Genomic DNA, 20,445 nt, shown 5'->3' on the forward strand with positions numbered 1-20,445 from the left:
TTTTAAGGACTACAACAAACGGCTGGTAGAGACTACACCACATTCCTCACGGGTTAGTGACATCACCAACCCTAAAATTACATAAACCCCGCCCCCTGAACACGATTTATAGATTATCATGACAGAATGCTAATCAATGACTAGAAGATAACTACACATAAGCTACATAAATTCATCAACTAACCATTCAGAAATGTCTTGAGTCTCTCCATCATTGTCTGACTCCGGTTTGAACATAAAAGGCTAAAAGTTTTTTAAATTTTCAGTGCATGTGTGTGTGAGGTAAAATGACACAAGCTGTTGAAGCTCCGCCCTCTGTGCCGGGAGCAGCAGCTCATTTGCATTTAAAGGAACAAACACAAAAACTGTGTGTTTTTGCTCACCCTCAAAAAATGACAATTTTAACATGCTATATAAAAATATCTGTGGGGTATTTTGAGCTAAAACTTCACACACACACTCTGGGGACATCAGAGACTTATTTTACATCTTGTGAAAAGGGCATTATAACACCCCTTTAACCAGTTTAGAAGGCCTTTCTATATTATTTATTGATACATGAGATGGGATTGTTGTGAACATTGAACAATAACGCTTGTGCTGGTGTCCCATCCATCTTTAGAAAGAGGACAGAAAAATGCTGTATTTGCAATGTCAGATTAGATAAATGATTTATTGTCGTCCTTGTTTTCTCAGCCTCCTGAAGAGAAAGAAGCCCTTCTCCTTAAGGAGGAGTACCAGGAGAAGATGTCGGAGTCCACCTTCCTCTACCTGACCCTTGACCTGCCCACCGCACCGCTCTACAAAGATGAGAAAGAGCAGCTCATCATTCCTCAGGTTCCTCTCTTCAACATCCTGGGCAAGTTCAATGGAAACACCGAGAAGGTTTGGATTTACTTTTTTTTTTTTTTTTTTTTTTTGTATTATTTATTGTTTATAATAATTATTTGTCATAAAGCCTTTATATATAATGCACATATAAGTATTTTTAATTCATTAATTATGCATTATAATGTATTGTATGGTCTCATGAATAATTGTATCTACAGTTATGATACATTACAAAACATTATAAAATATATCTATTCATTTTTACACTTTTAGAAAGTATAATGCATTGAAACACACGACAAACAACCAATTTCAGATGTAACAAGTAATCTGCAAATATCGCCATGCCTTTTAACTTTGGTTATAATTATTTATAAAAAAAATATACAATACGTTGTTCACCTTTGTAATGCATTGTATATAAAGGCTTTAAGTAAAGTGTTACCAAAATCATTTTCCTTAAAGCTGAAATGAATAAAAAAATAGAAATGTTGCCCCCCCCCCCCATTTTTTCGATTTTAAGTTGAAGTGCTAGAATTACAAAAACTGAAGAAAAAAAAGAAAAAAAAATAGAAATATTAAAAAAAACTAATAAAAATGATAAAAAAGCACATAAATTACTAAAAATCAAACTAAAAATCAAAACATTAATAAATACTATAATAATTGATGCTAAAATAACACCAGAAGAGCCTTTTGGCTATTTTTCAAAATGTTTTTAATGATATTTTCATGGGAAAACAACCAACAGACATAAATCACCTGATGCATTTCTTTTTAATGATACAATATACATAGCTTTATTTTTGTATTTGGTATTTAGCTTTATTATTATTTTTTGGTTACACTTTAACTAATGTTAACAAATGAGACATTATTGCAATGTATTAACTAGCATGAACTAACCATGAGCAATACATTTGTTACAGTATTTATTAATCCCTTTTAACGTTCAGCTGTTTATTGTTTGTTTATTTTAGTTCAGTGAATTAACTAATGTTAACAAATACAACTTTTGATTTTAATAATGTATTAGTAAATGTTAAAATAAACATGATGAACTAAGATGAATTAATGCTGTAGAATTATTAATTCTTAGTTCATGTTAACTAAAGTAGTTAACTGATGAAACCTTATTGTTGAATGTTATTATTTTAAATAACATTTTAAATGTTTTTTTTTTTTTAATATTATGCTTTTTATATAATTTATATCTTTATCAACAAATGTTCAAGCACTAGTCCTGCAATATGTTTTTGTGAAGAAAATGCCTGATATTGAATATGCCACTTAGTTTACGGCCAATTATATACAATGAACTTTTGACGTTTTTGTCACAGGAGTACAAGACCTACAAAGAGAACTTTCTGAAGAAGTTCCAGCTCACCAAACTTCCCCCATACCTTATCTTCTGCATCAAACGATTCACAAAGAACAACTTCTTCATTGAGAAGAACCCAACCATCGTCAACTTCCCCATCACGTATGTGTCCGCCGCCGGCTCCAGATATATTTACATTACACTCTTTTAGACTTGTCTATATTCTCTGTAAATGTATTTTGAAATGTTCTTGTGAAAACACTCATGCACAACAGGAACGTTGATCTGCGCGAGTACCTCACAGAAGAAGCGCAGGCTACTGAGAAGTTCACGACCTATGACCTGGTGGCCAATGTTGTTCATGATGGAAAACCCACTGAGGGTTCCTATAGAATTCATGTTCTGCATCATGTGAGTGTGTCACCGACACTTTACTCCATTCAAAACAATAGCAGCTTTGTTATTGGGATGTTTTGTGTAATATGTCTGCTTTCTAATGTTTGACAGGGCACAGGGAAGTGGTACGAGCTTCAGGACCTGCAGGTGATTGACATCCTTCCACAGATGATCACACTCTCTGAGGCGTACATACAGGTTTGCTTCTTATTACTTTCTTTTGTCATTCGCAAGTTGATGGAGATAAAAACACGTCTGAGTGTGAGGTTTTATCAAGTGGATATTACATGAAAACTGGGTTACACTTCATTTAAATAGTCTTTTTCACTTTAAGGCCCCGATATACTATTCGAGAAAAAAAGTCAGAATTCTGACTTTATAACAATTCTGACTTTATATCTCGCAATTCTGACTTAATAACACGCAATTGCGACTTTATTTCACGCAATTCTGACTTTATATCTCGCAATTCTGAGAAATAAAGTCAGAATTGCGAGATGTAAGCTCGCAATTGTGAGATAAAAAGTCGCAATTATCTTTTAAAATGTTTTATTTTGTGGCGGAAACAAGCTTCCATACATTAGAGTATTAGTAGACTGGTAGGGTTTGGATTAGGTGAATAAGTTGACATGTACTTGGAAAGTTACTTATAGTCAGTATAATGTCTGTTGGGGAACATCAAAATAAATAGAGTTAGCCGATGTTAAGCAGAAGGTCTACTAATACTCTGAGAGTTAGTTATTATGTAGTTGGAAAGTTACTTATAGTTAGTAAAATGTCTAAAGTGGACTATCGAATTAAAGTGTTACCCAAAATAGTTGTGTTGTTGACAGAAACTTGATACACATTGTTTGGTTTGCTTTTGATTTTCAGTGTTCAATAAGACCCATGATTCACAGTCCACATTCACTTTCCTGTTATAGCAACAACATAGATGAAAAATGGACACTTGGTTATTGTCAGCAGAAGTTATTTCATCCGTTGTGTTGACTCTGACATCCTTGTCAAAAGGGGCTTTCAAACTGAAGGAACCTTCACATGCTTCCGGATGTACCCGTATTTTGGCGTGTTCACACTGCAGGAACTGGGGACGATTTAAGTTCTAGGAACGCCTTTGGGGAAACTAAACTATTTTCAGAGTAGGGTCTAACCCAGCACAATAGGAACTACCAGTGGCATTAGTGTGCGCTGATTGGCCGAACGCATGCAAAACAACAGCACCTGACATTTATTTAAAAACAGTGTACACACAGATTATAGCCTATACATTCACTCTCAGCGCCGTCAAAATAAGTCACAATATTAGTTCTCTGAGGATAAAGGTTGAAGACCCAACTTTATGCATGTTTTGTAAGATTCCCCTATCTGTTAAACATATTTTATTAGATGGTCCTGGACTTAATACAAGTAGATTGCTCTTTTATGAAGTTCCCTCACTTATTTAGTAAGATTATGCCTGAAAAGGTTTTGGATTTTTTTGTTTTTATCATATGTTAATTTAAAACATCTTGTATAATATGACTTGCTGTTTTTGTTTGGTTGGTTTTTATTGTATTTATATGATATTTATATTTTTGTAATATAATTTTTGCTATGAAAATAGCTTTGAATCATGGCAATATAACTAAATAAAACAATCTGAATCTGAAAGTTCTCGGGGAACCACCCTGACGACTAGTTCCTAAAACTGAGTTGCTAGAACTGCGAAAGCCCCTAATGAAGAACGCACAGTTTCACTTTTCAAATATGTTTGAGGAAGTGCTCTAGTACTTCTGTGGATTTGTATTATTATTATTATTATTATTATTATTAAATCATATATATTAGCATTAAATAAGATAATGGATACTGTGGTCGTTGCAATCAAAAATGTTAAATATGTATGTGTCTTGCAGATCTCTATTCTGAGTCATTGTAAATGTTTTTGAGACTTCATCCACCCAACCTTATTTCACATATTTCTTCTTTTGCAGATTTGGAAGAGACAAGATAAAGAGGATGGAGCAGACAGCCATAAAGGGGCGTAGGATGCCCAAAAAGCGCAGCATACACGAGTTGTAAATGAAGTGTTCATGAATGCAGCACTGGAACCCTGGCTTCAAGAATGACGAGATGAGTGACCGTGACAATGAGAGAAGACATTCATCTTAAAGGGATAGCTCACTCAAAAATCTAAATTCTCTCATTTACTCACATTCATGCCATTGCCCATGTATAAGACTGACTTTCTTCAGATAAACACACATATTTAGGAAAATAATCCATCTGTCAGTTCATATAATGCCATTGAATGGCTGAAGCTTGATCATGACAGTGACCCTTACGACCCCAGTGGATGAATCAATGTCTTCTGAAGCCGAACGATGGGTGTATGAGAAAAACACTAATAGATTTTACTTTAATTATAAATCAATGCTTCCAGTCAACTGTCGTACGGGAAAGATATCTTGAGAGGGACAAAACAGCATTGATTTATAATTAAAAAAGTTAAATCTATTAGTATTTCTCTTACACACACCTACCGTTTGGCTTCAGAAGACATCGATTCATCCACTGGATTTGTATGGATCACTGTCACGAACGCTGTGTGGTTTTTCAAGCGTCAAATAAGCTTCAGCCAATCAATGGTGTTATATAGACTAACAGAGATGGACTTTTCCCCCTAAAAGTCTTCCTTTTGTGTGTATCTGAAGAAAGTCATGTACATCGGGGATGGAAAGAGGATGAGTGAATGAGTATTTTAATTTTTGAACGAACTATCCCTTTAAATCCTGAGGTTTCATTTCATATAATGATGCTAAGAAATCTGTAAGGTGAACGTAACACATTTCTGTTCCTATGGTGATTTTTTTTTTTAATTTTTTTTTTTAATGATTTCAGTTTTATTGTTTGTGTTCCTTTGTCTATACAGTTTGGCAGTTTGTAGTATGAGACCTTTTATTAAAGTTTTCAAGACTATAGACTGCATCTCATTCGGCTCTTTAGAAAACAAGTATTGTGAATAAGCAGCTAGACCAAAACCCTCACACTTCAGATTGCTTTTGTTTTAAGAGTTGCTCTAAATTTAAATGAAATAAATGCTTATGTGTTTGTTGGTGAAATTAATAATAGGATACGTAGTGTTATTATACAGAATTACCACAAACAAGAAGACAAATCCAAAGGCAGTTTGTTTTTTGACAGATTTTTCGTGAAGATAATTGTAAAAGGACTTATTTTGAATTGTCACTGTTAAAAGTTCATTATTTTAAATTGCCTAAAGCGCTTTTCCCTGAATTAACTGCTTACAATGCCTTGAAATACAAATGAGTTTATTTCTTGCATCTTCTCAACACAAAAATGAGGATGCAAAGGCATCATATAATGTTACACACAATGCATGCTATAAGATTTCCTATAGGCTAAGTTCACTAGTTTGTTATTACATGTCTACCCAGCGTGGTTTGGATTATGGAACTACAGACACAACACATAAATGATTGGCAGTCATTAAGAAAGGTTATATTAAAAACTGTTTGGTAAATAAAGGTAATTTCTCAAATTTCCCTTCATTTTGTGTCTAAAGGAAGTGGATACAAAAAGCTTGGTCAAGTAAACACAATTTCTTTTGCTTTTCTGATTGAAATCTTATTCGATTGATCACTTTCACTTGTGTCCTCTGCAAAGGTAATCTTCCTGTTGACAAAACACACACACAAAAAAAGAGTTAGTTAATGTCAGAATCTCTCCAGGCCGTTCAACATCCCCAAAGATATTGGTAAAGTTGAGCAGTTCTTACCTGACACTCGCTGATGGATGGTTGTTTCCCATCGCTCTTCAGGAGCCTGTGGCCATGAAGCTTCACAAACCCTTCACACTAGAACAGGAGAAACAATACAGTCAGTCTACTGCTTTTTCTGTAACACGTGTCGTCGTTGTACGTCACTGTCAGATAGTCTTTGAGTGTGTACGTCACTATTTTACACAGATTTTGTCCAAGGTTTGTTATGATGTATTGTGCGTGTGATCATTACTTGAGGAATAGCATTAGGGTGGAGGTGGCAGATCTTCTGGAGCAGGTCAGAGGTCTGGATCTCAGTTGTGTTGTGACCCAGATGAAACCGGGAGAGGACCGCCAGTATCTTACAGGAATCGCAGTCTGTGGACACTGGAGAGGATGTGCATAATTCATATAAAGCATGATCATAGTCATTTACAAACATAAATGATTCTTCAATCAGTTCTGGTCTGAGAAACTGAAGTCAGTGGTTCTCAAATGGCAAGATCTGTGTCAGAAAATCTGAACATTAAGTACCACCTACTCACAAAAAAAAACAAAAAAAAGATATAAGTAAACTTAGGTCAGGCTACTATTCGATGTGATGAGTGATCAACCCGTTCTTGAGAAGCAACTATTTTATGAGGTGTTGGTTTTGATTTGTATGATGTGATTCATATTCAGGGAATATTCAGATTGTTATGAAAAAGTACGAATGACATCTCATTTGATGAGCCACCACAACAGCGCATTTGCGAGTGATTTGCCTCAAAAACAAAGGTCCACTAGGTAGTGCGTATATATATAAATATATACATAAAGTATTTATTAGACCTCCACTCAACGTAAGGTTTGAGCCACAGCTGCCCTAAACTAACAGTATTGGTTATAACCATGTTTCTGTAATGGTTAATCCACCAGTATGTGTGAGCTCGTTCGTCACAGTTGGCCAAGTCATAGTCCGGACTTGAATCCCATTGAACAAATTGGGGATTTGGTGGATTCAAAGATAGATCGCACCAAAGTTCAATCAAAAAGTATTTGGGAACAACCAGAAACTATTTGGAAGTCAATAACAACAGAGACTGTCCAAAGAACGCCATACAAAATATTATGTTATTTGGTTATTATGTGTCAATAAAGACTATTAAGTTGTTTCAGTTTGTTATATGCCTAATAAATGACAATCAAATGTTTAGTTTTAAACAAGTTTTTGACAGATTGCTCAAATATTTGTCAACACATTGCCACAGTTTGAAAGCTACGAGTCTATATGATAGACTGATGAACCGATCTCATGAGATTATTTTACCAAGTGGCGTTTCCTATTAATTTGTACAATGCGATTTTTATTTGGTTCATTGACAGATTGAATGAAATTAGAAATTCGTGTGAAAACGTCACCACAAGAGCGCATGTGCTCAAAAACAAAGGTCCACTAGGTAGTGAACAAAATTTTAAAAGGGGAATATATATCTAAAATTAAGATTAAGATTGGGTTATATTTTTTAAACTTTCAGTCTCTTACTGATTTCCACAGAAACTATTCTACGTGAAAAGACTGTGGTCACTGATCAACCCAATCTCACGAGCCACCAATTCTCCAAAACGTAAAGCAGTTTCCCGTGAGTTTGTGGCACTGATGGCACTCACACTACTCACATGTCATGGGAGTCTCCGGGAAGAGACACACACCCAGAGCTGCACAGATGGTGTGTGGAGGGAGAGAGGACAACAGGAGATCGATCAGCTTCTTTCCATACGTTTCTATGAAGGTGTCACACATTTCCTTATAATGCTCAGGCAAATGATCACAGATTTTCTCCAGAAGGTTCTCTATAATCTCCTAAAACAAGACGGAACAAATGGAAAAATAACCCAGGAGCGTTTAACACGCAGGTGCTAATTAAAATATGAACATATTAACAAGTAAAAAAAATATCTTACTGCAGTTCTCTTTACTGGCAACATGCTCTCAAGTGTCTTTATGAAGAACAGACAGAAGGTGCAGAGGGGATTGTCATGAACCTAAGAAACAAAGTAGAACATGTGAGCTTTATTAAATGTGTTTTATGGCTAGAACTACTCAGACTAGTAGCATGTCTCAAACCTTTTCTTTTCAAATTTAAAGATACTTGAATGTATCACGAATTTTGTTTCCCAATAAAACCAAAATAGTGCATAGCACTTTTCACAACAGCTTTGCAGAAATTCATAATGTTATAGTTTATAATACCTAAATGCCTTATAGTCCACATTGAGCAGATTAGAGCTAGGCGATAGGATAGTTTACAGTTAGCGATGATATAAAGGATTAACCAGATGAGATTTGCTATATAGTAAATATCAGTGTTGGGAAAGTTACTTTTAAAAGTAATGTGTAACAATATTGTGTTACAAGCAAAAGGAACAGTTACTTTTTGTGGCGAGTAATGCATTTTTATGCTTTTTCCATGACTTTTCCTCACCTGGTTGAGGCTGGCTCTCCTTCAGGCCTTACAGGTGTTTTTGTGTGTGTGTGTGCATGCTTTTAATGCAGTAATGCATTCAGCAACATACTAAAAGACATCTTTATTGTCTTTTAAAAACACGTTTAGAATATTATTACTGTATATCCTAAGCACTTTTCACAAAACTTAAGGCCCTCAGAATATTTTTCTGCATGAATATATATATTTTTTTTTTTTCTCTTCTAGTTTCATGCATTTATTTTTTTAACAAGACTTAAATGTGGGTAAGTTTCATAAAAATGCAACATTTTGAACAACAAGCTGAGAAAATCAGTTTTAGACTACAACATGCATAAGCAATGCGTTTATCGCTTTTTTCTGCTTTTTTTCGCCTGTGTTTTGATCCCGAGATTCATTACTCTTTCAGAAGATGTGTAATAGCGCCCACTACCATATAACAGTGAAAACATGGATTTCGTAAAAATTCTGTCAATGGCGGGGAAAGAGTTAAGAAAAATGTTTAAGCAAATGAATTAAACTGAAAAGTAATGTGCATTACTTTGTAAAAACAGTAACTCAAATATGAATGTGTAAATTTCTAAAGTAATGCGTTTTTGACTAGTTTTTACAAACTTTACTCGTTACATCAAAAAAGATACATTTGAATATGTAATGCATGTGACTCTCAAATATTGCTTTATGTGGGTATACTAAATGTTTGTATGTAAAGTTGGAGATTTAAGTTAGTCGTTTGTTTTGTGGTGATATTGAGGATTGTAAAATCTGTATGGTGTTGGTTTCAATTCATAACATTTTGCTGCAGTGACAAATTTCAGCTAAAATTATGATAAGATGATGTTCACTGCTATATTTATAATATCATTGATGACTAAGATTTTAGTAATCTCGTCCACTCCTGAGAAGTTTCATCAAAGTTAATTGAAAGTCATGCCATAATAATTGTTATCTTTAGTCCCCAAGTGTGCAAGGATTAAAAACTCCCATTTGATGAGGGATAGAGAGAAAAAAACTACTTTTGGAGAATTTTTTCCCCCCGCTTAAATCAATCCATTTTTTTACAGCCTTCATTGGAAAGCAATGATTCAGATGGTCTGAGTGATGAGTTTTTCAAGTCTAAAACTGTGTAAACTTTGACCTGTCTAACACGTACCTCTTGACTAGTTCCTCTTGAGGGTTTTGCATAGAGTAAACCATGTTCATTCAGGCCAACCATGAGCTCTGCCGGCGCTTCTCTCTCAGACTGGACGCCACACAGTCCCAACATTGAGCATATGTCACCATTTTGATTCTGCGACAAGGGTTAAAAACATCTGGTTTTCAGTGCTATGGTATTATTCATGTAAGGAAGATATTGCTCATGTTTATATATTTTAAGGATTTAGATTTAAGAAAGTCAGATAAAGTCAAATTGGAATGAACTCACTGCAAATGCACTGAAATATTTGATGACCAAATGCACATATGTCCTTGCTCCATCCATACACAGCGGGATGACGGGGTGTTCAGAACAAAACTTGTCCAAAGCGTTTTCAATAAGATGCTGTGAAGAGGGAACAATTTAAGATCAATATATTACCAACTCCAAATCATTCATAATAAAGATCATGTAATTTAGTTGAAGCCTCTATTCAAAAGCAACTTATTACAGAAACAGAAACTACATCACTCGGCTGGCATAAGAAAGACTGAAAATAATGCAGCTGGAAATTTCACTTCTCTACAAGTATGACGACTGTGGCGTAAGCAGATTGTGTGAAAGCATGAAGGACATCATATAAACTGGTGTGAATTATTGGCATGAGATTGTGTTGAACAGAAGGAAATTACCAGGTCTTGCATTAAGAAAATAAGCATGCAAACACTGGAATAAAATTACAGTTTTAAACATTGATTTACCGAAAGTGTTGCGTTAAATGTTTCAGTAATAGTACACATCACACACAATATCACCTGAGTGTCTTGACTGGAGAGCATGTCCGTCAACAACTGTACGATCTTGTTGCAATCGCTGCACATGTTGTTCATCTACAGGATGATGACAGTGGTATAAGGTTATATTCTAAACTGATTTGATGTTATATGCATAAAACCTTTAAACACATTTCAATTTGGTGCATTTCAGTGCTTTGTTTATTAGTCTGCGTGGTAAAATACGAGAAAGATTAGTGCATACCATGTGTTGCAGTTTCTAACACAAAACCACAAACTCTCACAACCTCTTTTCTAGGGTTGGACGGGTCAAAGAACGAATCTATCTTTAATAGAAAGAAGGAAGTGTAAAAATTACCATATTCTCAAATCTTGTTTTAAGGATCACAGTCAGATTTTATATATTGATATGATCTTTTATTATTTGAAGGGTAGCAATTTCCTGAAACCTTATACAGATTAGTATAAGACAGTGACAAATGAGAATCTGTCTACTAATGGTCCAAATGGAGCAGAACCTGACCAAGAATTACAGAAGACCTGACATTTGCCCAAATAAGCCCAGCCCTGGTGAGAAAAGTTACGCAATCTTGGAACACATTACTTTCAATTAAAAGGAACTAATGCAATATTATTGAAAGCCTTTATTGTCATTGTATTTGCATACAATGAAATTAGGATAACTATTCATAATAGTTCAACTATAACATTACTTTCAATAAAAGTAACTAAGCAACGCAATATTGTAACATTACTTTCAATAAAAATGAACTAACACAATATTGTAACATTACTTTCAATAAAAAACACAATATTGTAACATTACTTTCAATAAAAAGTAACTAACACAATATTGTAACACATTACTTGTCATAAAACTAAGTAATGCAATATTGTAACATTACTTTCAATTAAAAGGAACTAACGCAATTTTATTGAAAGCCTTTATTGTCATTGTATTTGCAATTTTGCATACAATGAAATTAGGATAACTATTCATAATTGTTCAACTATAACATTACTTTCAATAAAAAGTAACTGACACAGTTTTATGACAAGTAATGTGTTACAATATTGTGCTAGTTACTTTGTATTGAAAGTAATGTTACAATATTGTGTTTTTTATTGAAAGTAATGTTACAATATTAACGCAATATTGTAACACATTACTTTCGATTAAAAGGAACTAACGCAATATTATTGAAAGCCTTTATTGTCATTGTATTTGCATACAATAAAATTAGGATAAATATTCAGAATTGTTCAACTATAACATTACTTTCAATAAAAAGTAACTAAGTAACACAATATTGTAACACATTACTTTTTAAAGTAACTTTCCCCAACACAGCTTGTGACAGTGCAAGGCCTTCAGTGCAATAGCAATAAGAAAAGTTAGAAAACTTGCGAATAATAAATAAGGTGGAAGCAACTTGTAGGTGATATGGACAAAAAACTAATATTTACATATATAAATATATATATATATACAGTGGTTAAATTGGAGAATTAAATTAGACCTTTGATAAATCTAGAAAGAAATAGTTTGTCAATTCAGTTGATTGTGTATACGCCCTAGTCTAGTTCCTGTGCGCAAGTTTCATTTCCAGCCAAATGGAAGAAACAGTAAACGAGTAATCTCTTCACATGTTGCTGCGCTGTTGCAGTGTTTGACACGAGAGGAAAAAATGGTCTTCAGAAGTTAATGTCTGCTATAGTGTGTCTTGAGGCAATACTGAGAATTCAACGAGTTCTTGAATTGTTAAAGGGATAGTTCATCATTTACTCACCCTCAAATGATAGACCCATTGACTTTTCACATTTTTGGGTGAACTATCCCTATAAAAGCATCTGTGATTCCCTTCTGAAGTAGCCTTTAATATAGCCAATGTAAAGATTAACTAGGTGTATGCTGGCATGCCTGTAGTTTATGACATAAATGAAAATGTAGGCTATGTAAAGGGATAGTTTTCATCTGCACTGTTGCTACTGTAAATGCAAGTGGTCATATTCAAGCACTCGCGACTCACCGTGGAAAGGCTGGATGTTCGTGGTTCTGTGGGCCGAAGGTCTACATTTCTTGCCCGTCCTATAGAGAAACCAGAGCATGTAAAGTATTTCTAGCTAATATGGAATTGACTTAGAGATAGGCTACCAGGAAATCGCCTGCAAGCTTTTTTAATTCAACTGTATTAAAAAAGCACAAAATCACATAGCCATCTTTAGGTAATATTTCAACTCTCCTACCTGAGGACAGGGTAGAAGTGAAGAGAAAGAAAGAGACGATGGCGAACTGCATGATGTTTGAATCGGTCTCAGGATTGAGATGTGCTGTTTCATAAACCCGATGTCGTCTGTGTGCAACTGGTTAACCCAAACGTTTTATTGTATTTTGATGAGGAAGTAAAAGCACCAGATCGTGACTGTCTGCCTGATTCGCTAAAAGGAGCCTATGAACTGCAATAGTGAGAGGCTTTTAATGGAACATGCATTAATATGTGTCATGAAATTAAATTGAATTTAAAGCCATTTAAATATTTTTTCCAAAGCTTCAAACGACCCTAAATACTACATTTGGTTACATTTTGTGTGAATGTTTAAGGCTATATGTTGTAAAAAAAGATTATTTATGTCATATTTATAAGCCCTATATATCTCCTTTCAAACACTTACCAAACATACACAAATGGGCTGATGGATATAAATAAAATCTAAAACACCCTATTATTATCATATCCTCCTGAGACACTGAATTATTTATTTTTTATTTAGTATTTTTTCATGTCATTACATTGTTTAGACTAGAGCATAAGAAACAAATGAAAAACATATATTTTATTCATGTTATGTAGTGGAAACCAGGACTCAATAATTGTTTTTAAAAATTGAACATTTTGAAATGACATTTATTTCATTCACCAATACATTTTTAGGTTTCAGGATTTTTTTTAAATGATTCTCAACTATGTTATGAAATCTATAATGAAATGAATTGATATACCATTTTCCTTTATGTAATATGTGGGTAAAATGGCCATAAATGTGTAGTCCCATTCTATACAATGGATCTATACACTGTATCTGATTTGCATATTAATGTGTTCTTGGGGCAATATGTAATGAAAAAAGAACTGTAATAATGGGAGTAATAATTAGCAACATATTCATAATATTATTTAATATTGCATAGGAATATTGACATATAAAGTAATTTCTTTCCATATTTATAAACATGATTGAAGTCCAGGTGTCTCTAAAAGTCATACTTTGATTAGAAAACCCATAACATTTTCCTGAGATGTTGATTTATTTGTGAAATTTGTCAGATTTAAATGACAATTGTAAAATATCATATTTCCACAAGAGTGCTAAATTTGATCACTAAATTAATTTCAGTCATTTTTAAAGACCAAAGAGAAGTTGTTGTCATGGTGAAACCTCCAAACATCTGGTGTCTGTGGAAAGCCCTATATGTGCTTTTTACAGGACATCCAGAGTTAAAACTTTGACATGTGATGTCAGAGAAATTCACTAACATATAATGCACTACAGACGACAAATGTCTATTCCTGGGTCCCAGTACCTGACGAAACATATTTAAAATATAAATAAATACCAAATTTACTATAAAATCATATTGCAATGGCCTTAAAATAAGCATTCGTATTTGAATGTTGCCTTGTGCATTCATATAAAAACAAATGTTGAATAAACGCGGCGCTTCACCTTTGGGTGGGCCGGAATCAAAGGATGTCGCGAGCACATTCGAGCGCGAGACTCTCACGCCTCGCGCATTTAAAGCCTGCACAGTTTCCAGAAGCAGTGAACTTGACAGCTCTGCTCTCCTCTGATGTGCCTCATGGATCACAGGGATTCCTGGACACTACAGGATGACAGGGGTCATCAGGGGCCAGCTGTGCGCTTTAAAAGCGCTGTCCGAAGCCTGGACACCCCGATCACTCGGACCACAGGCGCGCAGAGAAAGAGTCGCAGCTGAAAACTTCATTGATTCGCAATGCCGATCTTATTGTTCGCCACTTTGGTGGTTTCTCTGATACACGTGGACTGCGTCCAGATCGATAGTCAGAGAGGACATCACAGAGCTTTCGCAGGGTCATATTCTGACTACAGTCTCCAGATGTACCCGAGGTACCCGCTGTACATGATGCAGTTATACAGAGACTTCAGCGGGAGCACGAGCCCTTCTCCAGCCAGTGTCCACAACACCACTGTCCAGCAGGCTGACTTCATCCTCAGCTTGATCGCTCAAGGTAAAACATGCACTTGCTTTAACCTCCTTTACTTATTCTGTATGCAAAATTAAATCAAATCAGTTGCACTTTACTTTACAGTACGTGCACTTACAGTGTACAGGTAATATAAGGTAACTACACTGGTTAAGGTTTAGGGTAGGTTCAGGGTTAGTGACCCAGTTGTTTGAATTAGCCTACTATCATAATATGTACATGGGGAACAGCACTGTAAAATAAAAGGTTACACTTTATTTGGTAACACTTTATTTTACAGTGTCCTTGTTACATATGTTACATGCTTACCATTGTAACAACAGTAAATTATGCATAATTACATGCAACTAACCCTCAACCAAACCCTAATCTACCCTAACCCTATAGTAAGTGCATATAGTTGCTAATATTACTCAGTACTTAAATATATAATTACACAATGACACCTTAAAATAAAGTGTAACCGGATTGGGGTTTGGTTTAAGGTTAGTTGCATGTACTTATGCATAATTTATAGTTATTACTACAGTAATTACATGTGTAACAAGGACACTGCAAAATAAAGTGTAACCACCAACCAAAATGGTACCACAATCCATGTGGCGTGTGGCAACTACACTCTTGGAAATAGGTTATACCTTAAAGTGCCATGCTAATGGTACATGACATGACTAATCATTCACCATCAGGACCATACTGTAGTTTATATCAAAGTAGTTGCACTTTATTTTATAGTATGTGCATTTGTAAGTGTAGGCCTATGCATCTTAAGAAAGTGCTGGGTATAATAAAAGGTCATGAGTTAAGGTTAAGTTTAGGGGTAGGTTCTGCATTAATACCGAGTATTAATACCTATATTAATACATATACCCAGTTATTGTATTAACTATAATAAGTAGGCTATGCTACATAGATTCAGCACATAACTATACAATATAAAATGCCTTTTTAATTAAATGCTTTTTTTTTTTAAAACAATTTGACTACTGCATAACATTTTAGCAAGACATTTTTTTGGTGTTAACAACACGTTGATAAAGTCTTGATGGATGTATATTCAACGCGTTTGAAAGAAGAGTAGCCTAAAGTCCCGCATCTGGGGAACTTGTGGGCTCATTATCTGCTATCTGACCCTCAGATTTTACAACTCAGTAGTGTCACAATGCTTATTCGACTTTAAAGAGCTGGCTGTTTTATGTACACGGGTGTGTGTATTAGCTCTTCAGACGTCTGTTAGCGCGAGGTTCAATACACATCTCCTGTCAAGCAGCTCCTCCATCCTGACAGCGCTGACATTTGGCTCTGACAGAACCTGAGGGGATCTCACGAAACCTGTTGAAAACAGTCCACCCACTTCATTATAACCAATTTCAAGTTTATTTTTAAAAATAGGCCTAATCACCGAAAATAATGTGAAGCGTAAAAGAAATATGAATAACGCTGTTGAGAAATGGTAGTAATATGTGCGTGGTTATTTAGACATTCTACATTTAGGCTTCGTTTGCTTATAATTGATAATTTATACATAATATAATTTATTCTATTTTTTTTATTTTAAATTTTACTTCACCCTGACTTTAGGGCGCGTTCACGCATGACGCGTTCTTGTAGTTGCGTCGCGTTCCGATCTATTTCAGTGTTACAACAACTTATTAGAAACTGAGTCGCTGCAAGAATCCTTAATGCTTGTGCACCAAAATGAAACCCTATTACATTTTAAGGAGAAACTCTTAACAATATAATGGCCATACAACACAACCTCAAATATTATGGATCTTCAATTTGTAATTGGGAAAAGGGAAGATAATTTGGTAACACTTTATTTCAATGATCCACTTTATGCAACTACATGTCAACTAACTCTCAGTAGAGTATTACTAGACTGTCTGTTTAATATCTGCTAACTCTTTATTGTGATGCTCCTCAACAGACATTCTACTGACTAGTAGCTAACTTTGCAAGTTGTTAACTCTAACTCTACTACAGTAGCCTATACTAATACTCTAACGAGAGTTATTTGACATGTAGTTGTAAAGGTAGCAGTTATTTGTAAAGTGGACCATCGAAATAAAGTGAAACTGATTCTTTTATCATTTAATGTTAATATTGTATTTTTGACTTAATATTTACATACTATAGCTTAATCGTGTGTCTTATTTTCTTTTCTATTTATTCACTAGTAGCTAATTGCAAGAGGTGACACGACCATTTTCTTTATTTTCCAGACTGTCATCAAACTGGTGAGCGATGGAGCGTCACTTTTGACATGTCTTCCCTCTCGACATCGAGTGACGACATTCATCTTTCGGAGCTCCGCATCCGCCTCCCAGCGTTTTCTGCATCCAGACGCGTCATGGTGGACATCTTCCACTCGCGTAAACGGGACTGCGAGTCAGACTCAGTGTTTTGTCGCACTAAGAGACTTTTTCTGGGCAGCATCAAGTCGGTGCCCGGCTCTCCAGCATCAACCTGGAGGGTTTTCAACGTCACAGAGCTGCTCCAACACTGGCTGAGTCAGGGGACGGAGACTCCCGAGAACATCCCGACACCAGACGATGGAGAGGACACTGGAAGCGGCGGAGACTTAACAGAGCCGGTTACAAAGAGTGAGGACACTGGAAGCGGGGAAGGCTTAATTGAACCGGTTACGAAGAGTTGGCGACGAAAAATTCAGCATCCCACAGCAGAACGAGTTATGATTGTAGTTTTCTACAAAAACAAGTTTTCCCACAGTGGCCAACGGGCCTCCAGCTTGATGAACACAGTTGCTCACTCCAGACATGTCATCCTGAGCCGGGCTCCAGACGCAGCTCAAGGCCGTCGACACAAGAGGAACCGGGTCGAGAGGATGCGCATCCAGACGGACGACAGAAACGCCACGGGAATAGAGCAACATCAAGGAGAACTTTGCCGGCGAGTCGACATGTGGGTGGATTTCGATCAAATTGGATGGGATGAGTGGATCGTGCACCCGAAGCGCTATAACGCATACCGATGCGAAGGCCAATGTCCAAGTCCACTGGATGAGTCTTTCAACCCAACCAACCACGCATATATGCAGGTGAGATACTGAACAGTGGTCAGGTCAATGTCAGTGTCATTTAACGACAAAATTCAGAAGGAAAATGATCTAAATATTAAAGTTATTGCAAATAACTTTAAAGTTATTAAATATTGCAAAAAAAGAAAGAAAATGATCTAAATATTAAAGTAACTAATTCATCATAGTAGTATTTGTTGTAATGCCTGTAATTTGATGCTGATTTTAATAAAAACAAGCTTACAGGATGATTTTTTGTCCTATGGTTATAGTAAACTATCAAGTAAAGAATCAATTCTGAGATGAAAGACATAACATATCTTAATGGAATTTTTTGTGGGGTGAAATATGACCCGGTCCAACGACACGTCAAACGCTCTGGAATGAAAAGCTTTATAAGGGACAGTGATTGGGTTATAACTCACGTTCTGCGTTCTCTCTCTCCAGAGCTTGCTGAAGCTTTTCCAGCCGGAGCGCGTGAGCTGCCCGTCCTGCGTGCCCACGCGCCTCAGCTCGCTCTCCATGCTGTACTATGAAGGAGACGGTGTGGTCATGCGGCATCACGAGGACATGATCGTGGAGGAGTGCGGCTGTCACTGAAGACTGAAGCCTGATGATGCACTTTCAGAGGGCTGATCATGTAAAATATTCAGAATATGTGACCCTGGACCACAAAACCAGTCACATGGGTCAATTTTTTGAAATATTTGTCCGAGATACAACTATTTGAAAATCTGGAATCTGAGGGTTCAAAAAAATTGAAACATTGAGAAAATCTCCTTTAAAGTTGTGCATTTATGTTGGCGATTGTGCTGCATTCACTCACAAAAATACATGTTTTATATATTTATGGTAGGAAATTTACAAAATATCTTCATGGAACATGATCTTTACTTAATATCCTAAGGATTTTTGGCATAAAAGAAAAATCTATAATTTTGACCTGTGCGACATGTGACTGGTTTTGTGGTCCAGGGTCACATATATACACTCTTACAAAAAAGGTTCTATAGGACCTAAAAGGGGTTCACATCATCGGATCATTTATTTTCAATTAATTCATTTTGTTTTAATACATTTGAAAAAATTATTAAGTAAATAGCTCGTAAACATACTTTATGACTACAAAAATGTAAATAACCTGTTAAACATGAAAGTACGCAAAAGGTCGACATTTCTCCTTATATAGAACATTTTTGGCTTAAAGCGTTCTTTAAAATTTGAGTCCGGAACCCTAGAGTTCTATTTAGAACCCAAATGAAACTTTTTTCCTAAGAGTGAACAAAAACATTCCATAATTCTGTTCCTGAACTAAAGCACATGTTTTTGGAGAATTTCAAATGAGAACCGCTGAAATATTGTCAAAAGTATGGAAATATTTAATATTTAAAAGAAACACTTGTAAATATTTTGAATTTTTTAAGCGAGTGTATATTTTTTACTTCATGTACATACGGGTGTATTACGTTTAAGAAAAATGTGATAAAATGTGATGTGAAATTAAATGTGAAATGTGTTTTTTACCATCTTATCAGCAGGCTTGATAAAGTTTTCTAGAAATTCTACACAAACATTGTCTGGGTCCTTTTGTCTAATGGAAGCACCCCAAACCCTCGCAGGATGGGGGCTGGGAGAATAAGTGCACTAAAAGGTGTTGAGAAGCAAAAGTGTGTGAAGGACGGGTGGTGTGTAGAGGTGTCTGGATCGTCACGGTGTGTGTAGATGTCATCATGAGAGTTGGGTGGTCTGAAAACTTGCTGAACAATAAAGCTGACGTTAGGCGTGAGTCTGTAACATGCTTACTATTACTGTCAAAGGGCTTCGGGATTATATTTAATCACAACCAAGGGAAGTCAAGCATTTGGCATTACATTATACTATTGTAATATGCATTGTGAGGTTTTATTGTTTTTTATCCTCTTAATAGGTTTTCATATGCAAGAAATCAGGGGCACAAGAATGATTTAAAGTAAAACAAACACAATGGTACACAACTGATTTCAATTCACATATTAAACATAATAACTACAGATAACTAGAAATTATAAAAAAAATATATATATACAAAAAATGACAAAAAGTCAAAAAAAAAAGATTTTTTTTTTTTTTTTTTTTTGGTCAGAAAAATCTCAGTAAGCTTTTAGCCAAGTTTAATACTCTAGTTTTCTTCCTTTAAAGCAATAACTATTGTACAAGAGGACAGTAAGTTAAAAAAATAAAATAAAATAAAGGATGATCACACAACGCCAGTTTTTATTTCTTTATTAATTCTGTAAATGTATCTTCAGCTGGTGTACAGGGTTGAATATTTCTATATATTTATATAGACATTTAAAACCTTGTCTGATTCAAAGACCTATAGTAGCAATAAAAATAAATACATAAATAAAATGAACGAAGCACAATGCTTCTATATTCCCACAGGCAACCCCCTGAAGTCTTGTTTGCTAAGA

General features: G+C 35.3%; 3 protein-coding genes across 3 annotated transcripts in view; 2 read left to right on the forward strand and 1 right to left on the reverse strand.

Annotated features, from left to right (window-relative positions):
- The window catches only part of usp39 (ubiquitin specific peptidase 39), a 15,463-nt gene extending 8,801 nt beyond the window's left edge, over positions 1–6,662 (forward strand). Inside the window, exons 9-13 of the mRNA XM_079871522.1 lie at positions 697–885; positions 2,172–2,314; positions 2,428–2,563; positions 2,660–2,746; positions 4,522–6,662. Of these exons, the coding sequence (XP_079727648.1) occupies positions 697–885; positions 2,172–2,314; positions 2,428–2,563; positions 2,660–2,746; positions 4,522–4,575 (609 nt within the window). The 3' untranslated portion in view covers positions 4,576–6,662. The remainder of the gene's footprint in view (positions 1–696; positions 886–2,171; positions 2,315–2,427; positions 2,564–2,659; positions 2,747–4,521) is intronic.
- sftpbb (surfactant protein Bb) lies at positions 5,418–13,166 on the reverse strand. The gene is made up of 10 exons (XM_079871528.1): positions 12,953–13,166; positions 12,736–12,794; positions 10,727–10,801; positions 10,200–10,316; positions 9,927–10,064; positions 8,253–8,333; positions 7,968–8,151; positions 6,562–6,695; positions 6,327–6,404; positions 5,418–6,223 (listed from the first exon to the last, which is right to left on the reverse strand). The coding sequence occupies exons 1-10, from the start codon at positions 13,002–13,004 to the stop codon at positions 6,194–6,196; spliced, it is 948 nt and encodes a 315-aa protein (XP_079727654.1). The 5' UTR covers positions 13,005–13,166; the 3' UTR covers positions 5,418–6,193.
- Positions 13,167–14,852: 1,686 nt separating this feature from the next.
- On the forward strand, positions 14,853–18,592 carry spaw (southpaw; the record flags this gene model as incomplete). Its single annotated transcript, XM_079870738.1, has 3 exons — positions 14,853–14,976; positions 17,178–18,013; positions 18,440–18,592. Exons 1-3 carry the CDS (start codon positions 14,868–14,870, stop codon positions 18,590–18,592), a joined length of 1,098 nt encoding a protein of 365 aa, XP_079726864.1. The 5' UTR covers positions 14,853–14,867.
- Between the last annotated feature and the right edge of the window lie 1,853 nt (positions 18,593–20,445).

This window comes from Squalius cephalus, assembly GCF_949319135.1.
Source record: "Squalius cephalus genome assembly, chromosome: 5".
NCBI lineage: Eukaryota > Metazoa > Chordata > Actinopteri > Cypriniformes > Leuciscidae > Squalius > Squalius cephalus.